The sequence below is a fragment of the Mastigoproctus giganteus genome, chromosome 9, assembly GCF_048544385.1.
Source record: "Mastigoproctus giganteus isolate SK-2022 chromosome 9, ASM4854438v1, whole genome shotgun sequence".
Taxonomy (NCBI): domain Eukaryota; kingdom Metazoa; phylum Arthropoda; class Arachnida; order Uropygi; family Thelyphonidae; genus Mastigoproctus; species Mastigoproctus giganteus.
The window spans coordinates 44,506,907-44,526,031 of NC_143583.1; the positions used below are offsets into that span (position 1 = coordinate 44,506,907).

General features: G+C 37.9%; 1 protein-coding gene across 1 annotated transcript in view; it reads left to right on the forward strand.

Moving 5' to 3' along the window:
• LOC150080193 (uncharacterized) overlaps positions 1-16,850 on the forward strand; it is a 52,512-nt gene extending 35,662 nt beyond the window's left edge. Inside the window, exons 2-3 of the mRNA XM_090381325.1 lie at positions 400-522; positions 16,221-16,850. Of these exons, the coding sequence (XP_090237451.1) occupies positions 417-522; positions 16,221-16,426 (312 nt within the window). The 5' untranslated portion in view covers positions 400-416 and the 3' untranslated portion in view covers positions 16,427-16,850. The remainder of the gene's footprint in view (positions 1-399; positions 523-16,220) is intronic.
• The last annotated feature ends 2,275 nt before the right edge of the window (positions 16,851-19,125 follow it).

The window sequence follows — 19,125 nt, forward strand, 5'->3', positions numbered from 1 at the left end:
CCTACTACCAAGCCATGTTCAAAGTCCGTTAGATCACTCCTTTTCCCCATTATTGCTACGGTTTGTACGCTTAACTGATACTAGAAAGGTTGTTCTGCTGCATTTATATCCACAACTGTGGTCATGTGATTTGCAACATTGTGGGACAAACCATTTACGTGCACAGCAAGGGTGACATAATAGAGCGGCAGCACAGTGTATATCCGTATGATCTACTATCTTGCAGTCAGGTCACTACTATCACCTTAAAGTAATCGTGTATATAAATAGCGGGATGATTTAGGCTTGCTGTTGTGGGGTTGAGAAATGAAAAAGCCAGGAATGTGATTGCTCGCGCAACTATAAATTTTGAAATACTATTCTCTCTTTTCATTTAAATATATCTGTCCATCTTTTCAGCTCATTCTACAGCCAGCATGCAGACCAGCAACGTTATACGGGTGTGTGCAGCAGTCCTCTGTGTGTTTCTCTTTGTGGGAGAATTAACCAGTGCTGCCCCCTCACTCTACACGGATTATGACAGTAAGTAAAGAAAAGTTTCATTTACTACTTTGAAATAATCATGTAAGGTACATCATAATGTTATAAATGTTCCTTACCTATAAATAAATATAAATATAAAATATAAAGCAATTATTCTAATGGGAAGAAGAAATGCTTTGGTAATCGGGGTGGGTTATTTAGAATTAGTAGTAAGGAAGTTAAGGCCATGAGGTTTCAGTGTATCTTGTCTATGAAATGCATATAGTATGAGATCGCTTTGTCCGTTGTCTGGATGGACAACTCCAAGAATTCAAGAAGACCGATTAATTTGCCACGAAAGCTCTCCCCTTCTTACACCAATGGCACCTGAGTCTGACATATGTTGACGTATACAGTTGCAATATAAATTTTGTAGTGTGATCTTATCAATAGCGCTGCTTATGAAATATGTTGTTACTTCTCGCTAATTCTTACATTTCTGGCTCTTTGCTGCCACTCTAACAAAGCTGACACCGTTTCACAACTGGTGTGCCTCCCACTGACAACTGATGATGTACAGAGCAACAACTAGAAACATTCCAGTCTCTAAAATGAAGTCAGCAACTGACATTAATTTCCAACTTCCGTAGGCTAAATACTCGAACATTATACGTGGTTGTAATTCGTTGTTATTTAATTATGCGTAAATAATCACTGGCAACGAGAGGGGGATCTAACAAAAGGGTGATCAATCATAAGTTGTTATTCCACCCCGACAAACAGGACACCGAATTTACAACGTAGAAATTCTAGACTGGTTTCTCATTACCGTCTTTAATTAACATTGAAAGGCTGAGTTTCGTGGTTGAAATTCAAACAAGTTTATAATGGGGTTCAACAGGAACGGGGCACAGAGTGTGGGTGGAGAAATGACAGTTATGGTGCTCATCGTAACGCTCATCCAAAGCGGTAAGATGACAGTAGGATTCACTTTAGGTGATATCTTAGTCATACATTTCTGTCCTTTGTTAACACCTTAACAACGTTACGTTATTATGTAAGAAAATAAATGTCTTCAATCTTGTAACAATCGAAGATTCGCTTTGAAGACTTGAAAATGCGGTTTAGCTGTTTTGTGATATGAATGCGTGTATTATTTTACTTGGATGCAAGTTTATTGACTTTTGAATGTGTCTTAAATTTGGTACAAAGTTTGTGAATAAATTGCATGTGTAGTCGTTTGCATATATGCTGAATCCAATAATTAAAAACCAATATCAGATTCGATATTCTCATCTCACTACGTAGGCGCTCTGTATACACACCCACACTCGGAACTCCAGGTTATTAGGAAGGTAATCATTCATTGATAATGATAATTTTTGATAATTTTATTTATCCCTATTTTGTGTTACAATTGTTGGGAGATAACAGCAAGAAGGGAAGGAGAACAGATAAGCCAGAGGCTTTTTAGGGGGTGTACCCTTTGAAAAAGATAACAATAAAAACAAATACATCATGAATCGGACATGTTTCTACATTCCATTACAGAGACTTCGTAAACAAACCACAAATGTCGCGTGGTTAACAACAGTACTTATAATTACATTGTGAGTACTTTTACAGTATGAAAGAAAAAAATATGAAATAATTGCGTAGAGTATTACAAGCTTTTTGACAGCTATTCCTTCAACTTGTTTACACAATTTCCAAACTGGTATGCATTGTGGAAAGTTCAGGAGTTGAGTGGAAGGTGATTTAGATCAGACATCCCTGGTGATGTGTTCAGTCAGGAGCTTCTTGAACTTGTTTAGTGAAATGGCATTTTTGATGTTTTCAGGAAGATTATTCCAGGTTTTTGCGCCTCTGTATTTTATATTTTTCTGACCTATGGCTTTTCTGAAAAGCGGAACCTTCAGGTTCGCTTCATTTCTTAAATTATATCTTATTCCTTCTTCTTCTATTGTTATAAAAAAGGATCTGAAGAGAGGAGAAAAGTTCGGTTTTTTCAAAGCATTGTAGACAAAAACCGCCTCAGCTTTTTGTATCAGTTGGTAGATGCTTAAGAGTCTCGCTTCCTTATATCTCGAAGTCACCGATGCATTCCAGGGAAGGCCCAAAATTGAACGAACACATCGATTGACAATTGAATTGATTCTCGCAAGGTTATCTTGACTGGTCGTACCCCATGAGATGATTGCATATGTGAAGTGAGGCTGTATTAAGGAAAGCAATACTAGTCTGAGAAGGGAAGGAGGTACCCAGGCAGAGGCTCGGGCGAGTATTTCTGCTAGTGACGAAGTTTTCTTTCGTAAGGTGATCATTTGTTTGTCCCAACTCAGCTTGTCATCTAGCCAGATTCCTAGAAACTTGGTATCATTCACCCTTTCCAGTTGTTTTCCTTTGTATGTTATTTCTAAATCAATATTTAATGGTTTATTTTTCGTCCTAAACACCATATATTTGGATTTTTCTGGGTTTAGTATCAGCTGATTCTTTTGAAGCCAACTATGCATTTCAGAGAGCAGGGCAGAGATCTTGCATTGAAGTTGGTTAGGGTCTTTATCAGTGATTAGAATGGAAATGTCATCGGCATACGCTACTAGGTGGGAAGATGGAAGATGAGAGAGAAATTCATTAATGTAAAGAACAAATAGGATAGGTCCGAGAAGTGAGCCTTGAGGTACTCCCCTGGAGAAATAAGAAATGTCTGAAAAAGACTGGTTTGTTTTAACGACAAATGGCCTATCAGTAAGACTTCAAGGAAAAGGTTAATTTTTTTCTCACAAGCCGAGATTGTTGAGCTTGTTGAGTAGGATTTTATGATTTATGCAGTCAAAAGCTTTTGATAGGTCCAGAAACAGTGCTATTGCATAGTGACCCTTTTCAAAACAGTTCGTGATCCTAGAGCAGAAGTCAGCAATTGCCAAGTCAGTGGATCTTTTCGAACGATAAGCGTACTGTTGTTGATGGATAAGCTGATTGACTTCCAGGAAGCCCATGAGTCTGCCGTGAAGAATTTTTTCGAATAATTTTGCAAAAACTGAGAGTAGAGCTATTGGACGAAAATTGTTGATAGATTTGCAGTGTTTCCCCTTAGGAACAGGAACAGTGACTGCTTTTTTGAATTGAGACGGGAATTTACCAGATTGAACGGAAAGATTGTAAATATACTTCAGTGGTGTTAGAATTGAGTTAAGGACCTTTTTTCAGCAGAGCAGGAGATATTTCATCAAAGCCAGGGGTTCCCTTTTCTTTTAATTAATGTCCTGCTTCTAAAATCTCTTGATCTGAGAGCGGAGCGAGGAAAAAAGAGCTCCTCATTGAGTGCTTGACAGATTCTCTCGTTGCATTATCTCTAGAGTCAACTTCGTCTTTAAAAAGGTTATTCACGCTTGAGATAAAGTGATTACGGAATGCTGCGGCTTTTTCCTGGCCATCCGAAATGAGTACCTCGTTCTCAACTACATCTCCAACGTAGCTCTGTGATTTCGTTTTTCTTCCAGGTAGTAGCTTGTCCAAGACTGTCCACTTTTCCTTGCTTGTAATGACGCCTTTAAGTTGTGAACTATAATATTTCCTTTTCTCCGACCTAATACTGTCGGTGACTTTGTTTCTGTACGTTGTGTATTTGTTTTTATCCGCCTCCTTTCGTGTTTCTCTAGCAATTCTTGCAAGTTTGTCCCTTTTCTTTAGCATGTTACAAATTTTGTTTGACATAAATGGGCATAATTTCCATCTTGGCCTAGTGGTCTTTTATTCCCTGGGATCCTGATGTATGACGCGCGTTTTACGTAACTATTTAGGATATGCTCAAAGAAGAAATTCGTCGCAATTTCAGGATCATCTGTAGCCGCCACCCATCCCACGAAGACTGCTGGAGATCATAACAGAGCTAATTGAGAGAGCCTGGAGTCACAGATCTGTAAGTGCGCATGATCTCTTCCACAATTTCTTCATTTTCAATTACCATTAAGATGGGACGATGATCAGAAATGGTTGCATCCAGTACTGCATAGGTTAGTGAGCATTCCTCAATTGCGAAGTCAAGAAGGGAATTGTGGGACTCTCCCATTCTAGTCGGGATAATTCCGTCAGTCAGAAGAGAAAAACCATTGGAAGAAATGACATCTAGGAGGTCTTGCACTTGAGAGGAAGAGCTTTGAAGTATGTTAATATTAAAGTCTCCCATCAGCAGAAGACTAAGGGATTTGCTTGTGAAGTGAGATAGAATATTGTCAAGAGTTACAAGGAAACTGTTGACTGAAGCTGAGGGAAGTCGGTATAGACACCCAATCACCAGAGAAGCAATGCGGATAAAATTGATTTCACAAGCTTGATCAGGCAGATTTGTGATAGGAAAGGCAGAGCATCGCAGATGATTGTGAACGTAAATAGCAACTCCACCCCCTTTAGAATCACATCTGCAACTGTGAAAGAGAGCATAATCTTGAAATCGGACTGAAACTTCAGGGGAGAACCAGGTCTCAGTAAAAACCGTCAGATCTGGATGGAAATTCCATGATGTCAGTTGAGCGAGGATTTCATCATTATGTTTTACAAGACTGCGTGCGTTCATATAGAATACAGTAATTGCATCTTTTGATGCTGTAGTAAGGCATAAGTTATTTGGTTTAATTGTTGGCAAGTGACATGGCAGAAAGGTATTTTCACAAGAGTTAGAGTCATTCAAATTCTGGTAGGATGAAGAGATAGATGATCCATTTATAGAAGTTCTTCCCAGTTGAGATTCCAGAATATCTGAAAAATGCTCGATATGTCATTCCCGTTGACTAGTTTCGATTGCTAAGTCACTGGCTGATGACCCAGTACGAGGAAGAGGGGGGCGTCCATAGAAGGCCGAATAATGGCTCCCTCAGGCCAGCAGTGATCGTTTAGTAATAGATCAAAATCCGTTTGTTGACACTGAATATAGAAAGAGCTCTACGAATCGTGTTTGGAATTCATTTTTATTACGTTTACTTCTATCTGCAGTTGAGTTCTGATATGCTGCTCTACTTCTGTACCGCACATTTAATTTTGGTTTTGCACTGCTCTCGTAGAAAACTTAGTATAACTCGTGCAGCTTGCAATAAAGCTGAACAAAATTTTGTATGGTGGTGGTGAACGATAGAATAACGATGAAATGAGGAAACAGCGAGAAACTTCGGACATTTATAGGGTTGTATAAGAATTACCAAAAAGGCCACATTACGGAAGTCAATATAAGATGTTCAAAAATGTGGTCACCTGACATTAGTACGGAATATGGTTCTCTCTAACAGTTAAACAGGCCTGGCAGTGATCAACCATGTTCGATATAAGGGTGTCCATAAGATTCTATGGCAACGGATCCCATTCTTCCAACAGCGCAGACCTGAGCTCACCAAGTGACCGAGGAGTTGGATTCGGCATCCCACACGTTCGCCACATTAGGCCACGGCAGTCGTTGGATATCTTGTTTCAAGATGTTCCTCCACCACTTGAGCTCTATGTGCAGAGGCGTTGTCGTGCATGAAAAGAAATTCTGGGCCAACGGAACATCTAAAGTGTGTCGCACCTAGGGTTCAAAGATCTGTTCTCGGTACCTCTGCGCAGTTACAGTACCCTATCAAAAACATGAAGAGGAGTGTGGCTGTTGATCATTATTTAGCCCCTTACGAGAACACGGCCTCCGCCTTGAGTGTCCCTTTTTCTGATGTTGGAGGGACAGTACCGCATTACTCATTGTCTCCAGATAAAATAATGTCTAGAATCTGTTTGTATGCTAAAATGAGACTCATCAGAGAACAGAACTGTATCCCATTTGTCAGGTCTCCAAGTGACATGTTCATGGCACCAGTTTCGATGAGCTTTTCGGTGGTTTGCGGTTATTGGGATACAAACCAAGAGCTTCCTCGAGTAGAGTGCACTTGAATTGAGCCTTCTTAACACAGGTGAAAACAATAGTTGGTGTTTTCACCTGTGGTCGCAGCAACCTCAAGAGACAGTTGAAGACAGGACATCAACATTAGGATAGAGTTCTTGAGGCGCCTCGCGTTTTGTGTATATATCTTCAGATCTGTTTATATTTTGTTTGTTTTTCTATAGGGATTCAACTTGGCTTTTATTTAGTTAATTCGTCTTTTAGTGATAAATTTCGATTGATATAATCAGATCCAATCTTAGCTATTCGTTGTTCTGATTGAGAGGTGTTGCGTTTCTGAGTTTAATGCATCCACGGTGGGTTATGGTAAATAACCCCACTGACCATAAAGCTGGTTTCAGGAATGGTTAAAGGAGATGTTGGAACTGTTTGCTGTTTAATCTATAAAGTTTACAAATTAAAATATACAAAATATAGTTAAAATGAATTCCAAAACGATTTTTGTTTGTTTTTCATTAACATCGTGCATAGGTCGATAAGCGGTAGAATGAAGCTTCACGGTTAAAACTAAAATCCTTTAAATATTTCAGTGATCAAAGTTTTAATAAGATCACCTACGTTACATTAGAGCGCCACAGATACTTATGAAGTTAGATTGAGCACTGTCAACAGGATGCCCAACCCTACTACAGAAAGACACTTCTCTCCTGTGAACTTTTTCTTGCCAAAAAAGAAATACTATCCACTGAGACGCTTGATCAATATTCACTCCAGTCGAGCTTGTTATATTTGAACATTAAGAGAGAGGAGAAGGTTCCTATACCGCAGTTGCTAATAATCACTAGGAGGGTCATTATAAGTTATTGATTCAAGCATGAAAACACGATATGCTTGGTAAAAGAAATGCAATTTTCTTCACGAAGCCACTGAATGATTGAACATCATGAAATAAACTTGCTTCAGCTAACAAATATTATTTGTTTCAAGGTGAAGGAAACTTTCTCAAGAAGTCTGTTAGCGGTGAGTTATACGAACAGTCACTTAGTCACAAACAAGTTTTTGATAATTGCTTGATAGTAAAAACATGAAAATTCATTTTCCCCGAGAAAGAAAGAAAGAGAGAGCCAATGTACTGTGTTAGTTGTGTACGATGTGGAAACGTGTATAAATCACTGAAAGTAGTTCATCTTCGTATGTCTTTGGAGAAGCAACCATCGATCACCCACGGCTTTTGGCACTCTACTAAACGTCAACGTGCTTTAAGCTTAACGAGAGGAATGTTCCGGAAACGAAAAACAATTAGGCAGTCTTTAAGCATCTTTTTGTCTGAACACACACACTGCACTCAACCGGCTGTGGCCGATAACAAGAAATGGTTGGATGTTCTTAAAATAACGTGATTTCTATTGACTACGCTACAAGACAACGTGATGAGGGAAAGACATTCCACTAATGATGGATTGCCCGAGAGGGAGAGAGAAAGATGGCAAGGCATCCAGCTAGATAATATTCGTTTACACTAAGGGATTCATCTGGCAAAAAGAAAGAAAAATGATGATGAATTATAAGAAAATCTTTTCCTTAACCCATCAAGTAAGAAGCCGACTGGCGGCAAAAATAAATAATATATGTGTACATATAAGTAGACTTAAGCAAACTCTGGCACGTCTTTAGACAGTTTAGAGCCCTGGAAGGTTGATAAATGTTAAAATCACCGAGTAGAAAAGACTTCAGTTCAAATCCAATCAATGACTCTATAAATGTGATGTTTTTTTTTTTTTTTTTCTTGCGATGTAGCTTAATTAGTCGGTTTCCTGAGAGGGTTACATCGTTTTTGTCGCGGAAACTCTGGTTTTTCATCCAGTAAACAGCAAACCGCCGACCAGAAGGTATTGTTATTGTTGTAATAGGGTTTTAGGAACTTCAGAGACTAAGGCCATATTGCTCCGTATATACTCTCTGCAAAATTGCTTGGGTTCTGTGGTCAATTTTATGTTTGCTGTACAAACAACCCCAGTTTCTGGGAGAAAAACCATGCTGAGACCGACTAACTCTGTCACGTTGCGAAAATGGCCATTAAAATTTCCAAGGCTGAGTTAATCGGCCTGTCGAGGAATTTGTCTCCACGAAACTCGGATTTTTCGTCAAGTAAAAAACAGGCAACCCGCAGTGATCACACGCAATTTATGAACATAATACACGTGGGTAGATGATATCATTCTCGGATGGCCCTGATATGATAGTTTTTTTGTTTGTGGTACTTGCCTACCAAATATTGACTTAGAGCTTATAATATTTTTTCTAAACAGCATATTGAAATTAATCTGTTTATAACGTGGCAGTACAGGCCCGCGGATTCACTTATCAAATATAAATAATATCAAGTGATAACTTAATAATCCGCATACTGCGTACTCTTAGTATTTCGATCGTCAAATTTTATGACTTGTATAAAAAGTTTGGCCACTGGTGAACGGCAAACAGCATATTTATCAAAACCGATGACTTGTACTTCAGGCTTTTATGAAAATCTTGATAGCCATTACCAGCTGGTAAAACTTCATTTCTACCGGGCCAAAGTGGTTATCATGTGTATGGCCAGTTTAAGCCCATATCTATTTATTACTTGAAACACGAAACTGCTCATTGGAAGAAACGATGCTCGAACTACAATGGTAAATAGCGAACGAGGTCATCAGGCTGGAGACGAGCTGACGGTCAGAGTACCGTTGCATTGAATAGCATGGCGGCGTTTCTCCTTGTCAGGAGTCATTACATCTTCTGTATCTGTAGAAATTGGTTTCTCAAGACTGTAAACAACCCACTTACAATACAGTATTAACAGTGAGATAGCAGAGAAATCGAAAGACAGAAACACATACAGGAAACAGAAAGGCATAATGGAACAGAGAAAATGAGAGAAACAAAAGACTGAAATAAGACAGGATGATGACAAATATAATGAATGGAATAGAAGAACCAAGTCCATATAAATGGGCCATTCTCAAGGCTAATATTTAGCACACACGCACCTTTTTGATTGCTGTGCTGAACGTAAATAGCTGAATCCACTGTTTAAACTGAAATTGATCTATCAATGGATTCCAGTTCGGTTATAAATGGAATTTTGTGACTGACGTATATAAATACGATGTACAAATATATGCTCCCTCCATCACACGTAGTGTTGAGTATACTGTATTATACTTTACATTTAAAAATTTAATATCTAAACATTAAAATATTGGTTCAGGACGATAAAGACTCAGGTCTTACGATTCAATCTAACATGGTTTTCATGCAATATTTTCCATGTTTTCTATGCTTTCCAAATAGCTAATGAATGCACACACGGTATGCGACCCATAATATATAGGACCCTTGCTAGTAAGGTGAGGGACACCATTATCCCTCTGTACAAGACGATGTTTGGCCGCATTTGGGGTGCTGCGTTCAGGTCTGAGAATAACACCTGAAGGTAATTAAAAAAAGACAGAACCTTTGAAGAGGGTTCCCAGAAGGGTGACCAGACTAGTGACCGTGCAAATCGACGCTGGTACGAATGGTGTGGATTGCAAACTTTGCCAACTAGGCAATTAAAGGGAAATCTGATCAGGTGTAGTAAGCTGCTGAAAGAATTGAGTAAAATGAGTAGATAAGAACAAGAGGGTACAAATATAAAATCTCGAGGAATAACAGAAGATTAAATCTCATGACGTTCATCTGTAGGCAACGGGTAGTCGACAACAGAAAAAAGTTGCTTCCCAAAGTAGTAGAGACGATGAGTCTGGCAACGTGCAAAGCAGAATTGGATGATTAATTTATGGGAATTGGAATAATGTAAACCTTCTGTTTTGTTTTTTTTATTATTATTATTTTATGGCTTTACAGGAAAAAAGGTCTAGTTCTTTGCATTAGTGGGCCTTATTTATACTAAAATTTATATAGATAAAGTACTTCGCATTCAAGTATTTAAGCATACCAGTGTTGTCAGTTTATGAGAATAAAGAGCAACTTTAAAAAACAACTCACAGCCATAGGAAGAAACTAAAAGCTGAACACCACGCATGTCACCATCACACCATCGATTATTATGTTCACTCAATAACATACTCTCCTTACTAGAACTATAGGATGGTCAATGATCGTAAAGGATTACTCAATATATAACCACTATTAATTTTTAAATTATGGTAGGTCTTTTTCGGATTCCAAGCAAAGCATATACGGATTGAAAGAAAAAATAACTTTGATTATATCCTAAAAACTGATCTAACAGTTGCTGTATTACATTATCCTACGAAAGTGATGGACTGATTTTCCGTAGGGACAGTATGTATGGAAAACCAACATTTATATTATTGGGAATGGCATCCTACAACAATTTATACTATAATCTATACAGTTGGTTTTCGGTTATTCTGATGCTTTACTCCTGCTGTTGACGAATTTCTTCTTTTAATCGAGTTTTATGCGGTTCGTTTAACGGGTCTCTCCACTTGATGATCACCATCTACTCGGCATGTTAATTACTTTGTGTCTGTGTCCAATCTGTTAAGTAATTCCGCCAAGTGTTGTGCTCTTCATTAGGACTGCTTGGCTCGTGTTCTCTTCATATTAAATGACTTGTTGAAGATCTTTTCCCATCTGCACCATTCAGAGAGACGTTACATGTAGCGAGCTGGAAGGTCATTTTCGGTAATTTCTTCACACGCATTTTAACCCCCTACGATGCTGCGAGTAACTTTGTCCGATGCCATTAAACTACATTAAGAACATGAAAATGTCAACGTAAACCTCGATGATTACTTCCTCCTGGTGTTCCTAATGAGTACCTTCTGAATCAGGGTTGTACACTCAGCGAATCTAAACGGAAACAGTTGTTGTCAAAATGGGACCTTTTCAGTAAGTTCACGAAGCACAGCCATCCTCTAAAGTGAACAGAACGAATTGCAATTTCGTGGTTCGCTTGCTTCTTCTCTAGCGGAAATATCCTTTACAGTCGCTGTGTTCCTCTTTCATCAGGCATGAACAATCGATCAGTCACCATGAAAGAGGCTGCTTGTCAGTTTTACGTCTATGTGTGTTCATTCAAATGACCAGCAGCTGACCTATCTGTATAATTGCTTATTAATATCGTAATTTAATTTTCCTGTTATCCCTTTAATAACTTTTCATAATTGCTTTGTCAGACGAGATTGGAACAGCAGCGCGATTTTTAGAATTTTATTTTTTTTATTTATTTGTTTTATTTTATTTCACTTATATTATTTATTTCCTTTCAGTTATTTTGTTTGTTAATAATGTCGGTATATTCTGTTTGTAAACTGCATATATTCATGGTTGGTTTGCTTCTTTTCCCGATGAAAAATCTGAGTTCTCTGGAGAAAAGCATCACCACGCAATTCTAGCCTGAGACCGACTACCTCGGCCACGTTATAAAGAACTCCATAAAAATTCTTCTCATCGAGACGATATTTGAATTCAGGACGTTTCCTCATATTGTGGACGGACGACGATTCAAACTACATCATACTAGCTATGAAGGATGCAATACTTCAATAAATATAAGAAATTTAAACTTGAGTGTCACTTTTTGATGTTCTTTACGTCAGCCTTTTTTTTAAACTTGTTATACTTTTTGTCAGAAAAATTTCTCGATACTACAACACTTAATGATCCTGGCATCCTCTCTTTGGAACATCCGATGAAAAAGCACAATTACGTAGATGACTAGTGGAGATGGGACTGCGTTCACGTTGTACATTGCTTTGACTCCCAGCACGTTATCATACATAGTCCAGCGACGTCACTGATTCAGAGAAAGGATGAGTTCAAATTAAAAACGGCGACGGATTGTCTTTAGTGATGGTCAAATAATAATAAATAAATGCCCAACTTGGGCCACCCGGAATACACTTGGGTTGTACAATATCGACCCAAGTGCATTTTATTCATGAATTGCGTGTGCCTTTTACTACTGCTACTGGTACATTGCTAGCAGAGCTTTAAATAAAAGGCATAAGGCAGGATTACAATGTTCGTTTCTGAGTAGAGCCACAGGTCACAGGGTCTGATCATCATCACCGCAGTGCCCCTAATGTCAGTTTTCAAATGATTTCGGGACATTACTTTTTGAGTGAAGTTTGGGAGAGTTATCATGCACTGACTGACACTTTATTAGAAAAACTGTCCGAGACGAAGTGCCATGGAGTTAAGATGGTGTTGAGAAGTGGCAAGAGAAATATTGGCCAGCTAAAGTAGCAAAACTACATCAGTTACTGGCGTGACGTGGGCTCCTCCCAGTTCATCTCACAGATTGTAATAAATTGAGATTAGGGAATTGAGGTGAGGCAGATATTTGAAGCCTTCTTCGTGTTCCTAAAACCACTCTCTCACATATGCCTGTTTGCTAGGCGAAAAACCCGGGGAAACCAAGGTTCCCCAAGGTTTCCAGGGGTACATTGCTATCTACGCCTGAGACCGACTAACGCAGCCACAGAGGGAAAAAGCCCATAACAGTATCTTGTGTCATTGACGGGATTTGAATCTGGGCCTTTTCTACTCAGTGTGGGAAGGAGGTGACAATGCCACTGTGTTACCCACGTAGACTAGTGATTAAAAAAAATATATATTATTTTCGGGTTGCCCATAATTAAATACATTAACCCGTATTTGTGTCTGTAAATTGCGTATGTTCTATGGTTGATTTGCCTGTTTTGCTGGACGAAAAAACCCCAGTTACTGGGGACAAAAACCTTGCTATCTACGCCTGAGACCAACTAACTCAGCCACGGAGTGAAAAAAGCCCATTAAAGTTCCTCGCGTCATCGACGGGATTCGAACCCAGGCCTTTTCCACCCGGTGTGGGGAGGACGGTGACGATACCACTGTGCTACACGCGCAGACTCGCAGACTAGTGATGGTCAAGGTTCTGTTTGGGTAGCGATGACAGAAGCATCTGGAGAAAACACCACGCAATTCAAATCGAACACCAGGAACAATGATGTGGGTCACCTTAGCCAAATGGGCACGCGCGAGGATAAGCAAGTATATGTGCTTTGAGTGACCAGAGTTCAAGCCCGTGACTGTTAAATACGGTGATATTTCTTGTATTCTTTCCACTTCTCTGACCCTGTGGGCGTCCCGGAGTGTAATTAGAAAGATTTATTATTTAAAGTGTTTTTATATCGAGTGAACCCCTTCATGAGGACAGTGCCTCAAGAAGATATCAGCTACCTTTTGGACTTAGGGCAGATTTGGAAATAATGACCAATGTTTTGTTTCAGTGACACATTTAGTTTTTTGTGTTGTTTCTTATAAAAGATTCATGTACTCTAAATGTGTTCTGGAACTTCAAAGTAATGCCCATAATAAAAATACAATTACATTGTTATTATTCGATATTTCTTGCCCTCTTGGATATCTCAGTTAGTAGAATCACCTTCCTCCCTACAGCAGGTAAAAAAGACCTGGTGTAATGAGGACGATAACCGTCCTCCCTACACCGGGAGTTGGAGTCCCATCGATGATGCGAGGAATTTTTTATGGGCCTTTTTAACAACGTGGCTAAGTTAGACGGTCTCAGGCGAGGGTTGCATGGTTTTTTTGTCCCAGAAACTGTGTTTTGTTCATAAAAACAGAAAATCAACCACAGAACACACGTAATTTACAGACAGTATATACGGAGCAATATGACCTTAGTCGCTGATGTTCTTAAAATCCTATTACAACAAATATTTGAAAGATATTTCTTCATAGGGATACATTTTAGGTGATACTCTCCATCTGCAATTTCATACTGCAATTTCAACGGTCGTCGCAATTGTGCAAGCTCCCTGTATCATTTTACAATTTTTTTTCGCCTTGAATCATCCACATTTTTCAAATAATGCAATTAATCCACTCTACACGGGAACCATTTTTGTCACAGCTGTTCTGTTTCTATGCCATACAGTCATTTTGGCGTTATTCTTCGCCTTGAATCAGCCATTAGATCTGCGAGATTTTTTTTACAAATATAATGGATTTTGTGCTGACAAATTCTTTTTGTCAATTTTTTTTTTTTTTGGCCCTATAGTTGCCAAAGTGCACCTTGGAAGTCTATCCAAAATAGGAAGAAGACATTATGTGTTCTTAGCATTCTACACTGACAGAAAAGTGGACAGAAATCATGGGATACCTACCTACTAACAGGTAGGCCCACCTTTCGCCCGGATAAGAAGTCACACCGCGAGGCATTGAGTCCATTAGTTCACGTAAACGTTCCACAGGTATTTCCATCCATGCTTGCTGCACCGCTGTCCAAAATTCTCGCATTCTTGGGTGGAGGATCCAAAGCTGGAACTGACCTTTCCATAGCATCCCAAAGATGCTCCACAAGGTTCATTTCCTTAAACCTTGATCGTGACCTCTATTTTATGTCCTAATATAGTTTCTAAGCATTCTTCGACATTTTTTTCTGAAACCAAGTATATACATATAAATAGACAGATTTTATTTATTATATATTCACTGATGGGATGTGTGTTCTATCCTCTGATGAGATGACAATGGAATCTAACAATTTTCAAAGTAGTAGCGCATAGTAAGAATAAAAAATATAAGAAAAAGTGCGTCCATTATTTGTAGCAAACTACAATAAAAGGTAGTGTACTCCATATAAGAAAAATTCATCCTTTCTTAGTCAGACTTCGATTTGTCTGTAGCGTAGCACAGCAAAAGTACTCAAGTCCAACTATTATTAATATTCTTCGACGATGTTTTATAAATTGAATAAGAAATATAAAATGCGACACAAAAATTGCAATTATGGAAAAGTTCTGTGCACAAAGCACTCTCAATTGGCTAAGAGATTCTCATCGATTTTTCATTCCGGGTGAAGAATGGAATAGAGAACTGTTTGTTTGGTTTAGAAAGGTGCTGGGAAGAAAGAATATTGAAACATTGTCGTATTTAAAGTTTCGATATTACGATTGGTTTGGGCTAGGATTTCTCTGCTGTTCCTTCTGTAGAATTGCGCATCTTCTATTGATCGATTGACCTCTTTTTAGAGATGAAAAGATTTATTCATGTTTTGTGCATGCGTTGTTTTCAATTAATATTAAAAGACTGTTTAGGGTGGATGGTGTTCAAATTCTAAAATAGTTTAAAGAAGCTGTAAAGAACTTAAGATTAATATGATACTAAGGAAGTATAAAAAAATCAGAATATTTAAGGGAAATTAAGAGAGAGGGGTGAAGTCGTAGAGTTTATATAGAAAACTGGTAAATGTGCAAATGTTTTGCAATAAAAAAATCTTTAACGAGATTTATCATCAATGTCTGCAACTGCGCCTTACTAAGTGCCATCTTCGCAAAATAAAATCAAATCAGAAGAAATATTACACGGTAAATTTTGATATTAATGCTAAATAATACAATACAGAAAGTTTTTAACATGTTGGTAATTTTTGAAATAAAAAAAAACGAAATAAACATATTCTGTTATTCACAGTTAAATTGAAGAATCGACACTATGCTCAAGTGATCACAGTTTGATAGTTTGAAAAAAAAAAAGTGGTTACACTTTGAAACATTAAGGGAACATCATTAGGACATCTTAATAACTGGAAATTTGTGCAAATTAGAACTAACTCGTTTTATGGAAAAGTGAGTTAATTCTGATTACGCTTAAGGGAAAAGTAACAGAACAACATCATTTAAATACTAGCGCGTGTGTGTATATATATATATATATATATATGTGGTTATTTAGGTGGAAATGATGTTATTTAGTTGACTAGACAAACGGATAGCATCGGAAATGCAATGGTTAATATAAATTGTGTGTTATGTTAATGTTATTGTGTAATTAGAAATGACAAATCTAATCAACTTTCCTATCGCTTCGGGTTCTCCATTAATTCCAGACTTACGTGACCTATACGAGCTTCTACTGAGGAACGAGGCTGTACCACCTCTCTCCCGGTACAACCACCAGATGGAACGCAAAGGAGGAAGATCACCATCCCTTAGGCTTCGCTTTGGCCGCCGTGCTGATCCCGTATGGAGCTCTCTATCTTCTGCAGAAGCGGCAGCGGAGAATCAAGGCAACTAGTACCTCTTGCTCTCTATTACCCTTTGTACCCATTCAGTAATGTATCTGACCAACATGGCTGAGTAGCTTGTTTCGACTCCATGTATATTCTGTACAGTCCTGTGAGGTTTTAACACTGCCTTCTTGTGTGGTATGTTGTAGTCTATGCTGCTTTTTATTCTTGGTTTTTACGAGGACATCATCTACCCAACCCATCTTCAAAAGAGAAGCCTCACGGCACAGTTTTGTAGCTTTGGAAAATTCGAGAAAATAAATTACTTTTGTTGTTACTATATTGTGTTAAAAATTCATACTCTATTTGTTCGTGATTATTGAACAAAAAAACTGCATTAACATCATGATAAAAGCATTAGCTGTTGTATGAAATTTGCCTGTATTTTATGTATTCGTTTTGTCATTTAATAAAGATAAGTTGTTTATCCCACTATGAATGATTGTGCTCATTTGAAGAATTAATCTGAAAAACAAACACTTAAAAAGACGTATGCGCAATAGGGTAATTTCTGTATAAAGAAAGGAATGAAAAACTTCGGAATTTATCTATTTCACGCTATGGGGCAGCCTCTGTCAACTGTTATTAGAAGCTTTCTTGTAGCTAAAGAAGATGCAGTTACCAGTAAGCGTCACACAATAATGGCCGCATTTATTCTGCAAAACAAAGCTTGTTGACTTTTAATATTCTGTGGTAACACCCAGATGTAAACCAATAACGGCGTATGATGGCTAAAAATACTTCGCAGCCGAAATCCCTTTATGGTTGTTTCCCCGACAGCTTCAGTTGTAAAACAAAGTTATTATCTCGTACCTCTGTTCACCCAGATCCCTGGATTATGGAATTAAACTCTTAAGTAAAGCTAATTTTCCCTGAAGGTATATTCTAAACACTTAAAACTAAATAGAATAGACGATATTATCCTAGTCTTGGAGTTTTAAAGTCATGATCAAGTGGCATCCTTTGAAAAGGAAACGTGAACAAAGTAGCATACTGTGCTACCCCAGCGTATCAGAGTCGTAAATCATGCACGCTTAATGTATTTAAATCGGGTATTCTTTGAAGCTGCTAACATGAAAACTTTCTTATGTTTAAACTGAAAACTGCACCTACATTGGAATTCAAATTTAAATACTCAGCTAATCGCGAAAAATATACCTTCAGGGAAAATTTTAAAATGATTTCACATTGTCCCTAATGTCAATTTTTAAATGATTTCGGGATATTACTTTTTGAGTGAAGTTTGGGAGAGTTATCATGCACTGACTGACACTTTATTAGAAAAATTGTCCGAGACGAAGTGCCATGGAGTTAAGATGGTGTTGAGAAGTGGCAAGAGAAATATTGGACAACTAAAGTAGCAAAACTATCAGTTATTGGAGTCACGTGGGCTCCTTCCAGTTCATCTCACAGATTGTAATAAATTGAGATTAGGGAATTGAGGTGAGGCAGATATTTGAAGCCTTCTTCGTGTTCCTAAAACTACTCTCTCACATATTCCGGCCAGCAGATTTCCATAGGAGTAAACATGCAATATTTTTGTGTATGCCTGAACCAGGTTGCAGATTATGGAATACCCGACAATATTCCATGTTTACTCCTATGGACATCTGCTGGACCGAATATGTGAGAGAGTGGTTTTAGGAACACGAAGAAGGCTTCAAATATCTGCCTCACCTCAATTATGTTGTCCAGTATACCTGATCCGCAACGTGGTTCAGGTATACCCGACAATATCGAACCTTCGGAAAACTATCTTCTTTGCAGTTGAACCTGCCACCGACAATTAATTCGGAAGTCCGTGAGATCCTGTCCATTCCTCATTGCAGGTGGAATGCTTGGGTACCAATACGTTCACACGATTTTAAAGCGCTTTCCTGCGCACATCATCCACTGTGATCTCTTCGACTTACATCTTTTTGCATAGATCACTAAATTTAGACCAAACCTCCATGGTCCGAATGAACTGGACATAGTAAAAATAACAATAAATAAATTATTGATTTAATTATTAAAAATAATTATTAAATCTTTGTTTTCTGAAACTACAAGCCGATTTCAATGCAAACTGTTTGAATGAGATTATAAGAACATAAAACGTTTTTATTTCTCACTCATCTATTTCAAATTTTAATCTGTCGAATAAGAATTTATATTCAAAGAACATCAAGGGACTAACTACTATTAGGATGCCTAATTGATTCCTCTATATGTATCTTAATCAAATAATTTTATATTTTTCAACGATAATTTTGGATCTCACTTAAAGCTTATGAATTAATAGATAAGCTCTTTTACTAAACAAAAGTTAGTATATTAAAATTAATATATTGGTATTAGTCAATATTCTAATTAATAATAATTAATTAATATTAACATAATAATATTAATAATTGTAAGATTAATTTAATAATAACTCATTTTTATGTGAACCCCAAAACGAGAGGCATTACAACCTCTAGTGCTTAGTACCGTGCATGGGTTGAAGGTTAAGAAGATCAAAGAAGATACCTGTTGACACATTAGATTTGAATTTCTGTGGATTGTAATTTTCAGGAAATACGTATAAAGGGAGGTAATTCCAGAAAACGGAAGTTGAAGGAATAAATGAGGAAGAAGAAAAGTTGTTTCTGTGAGTTTGACCTTGGACAGTAAAAGGACGCTGATTTGTTGGGGCACGTGTTCGGACTGGGTTGGGAAACGGAGC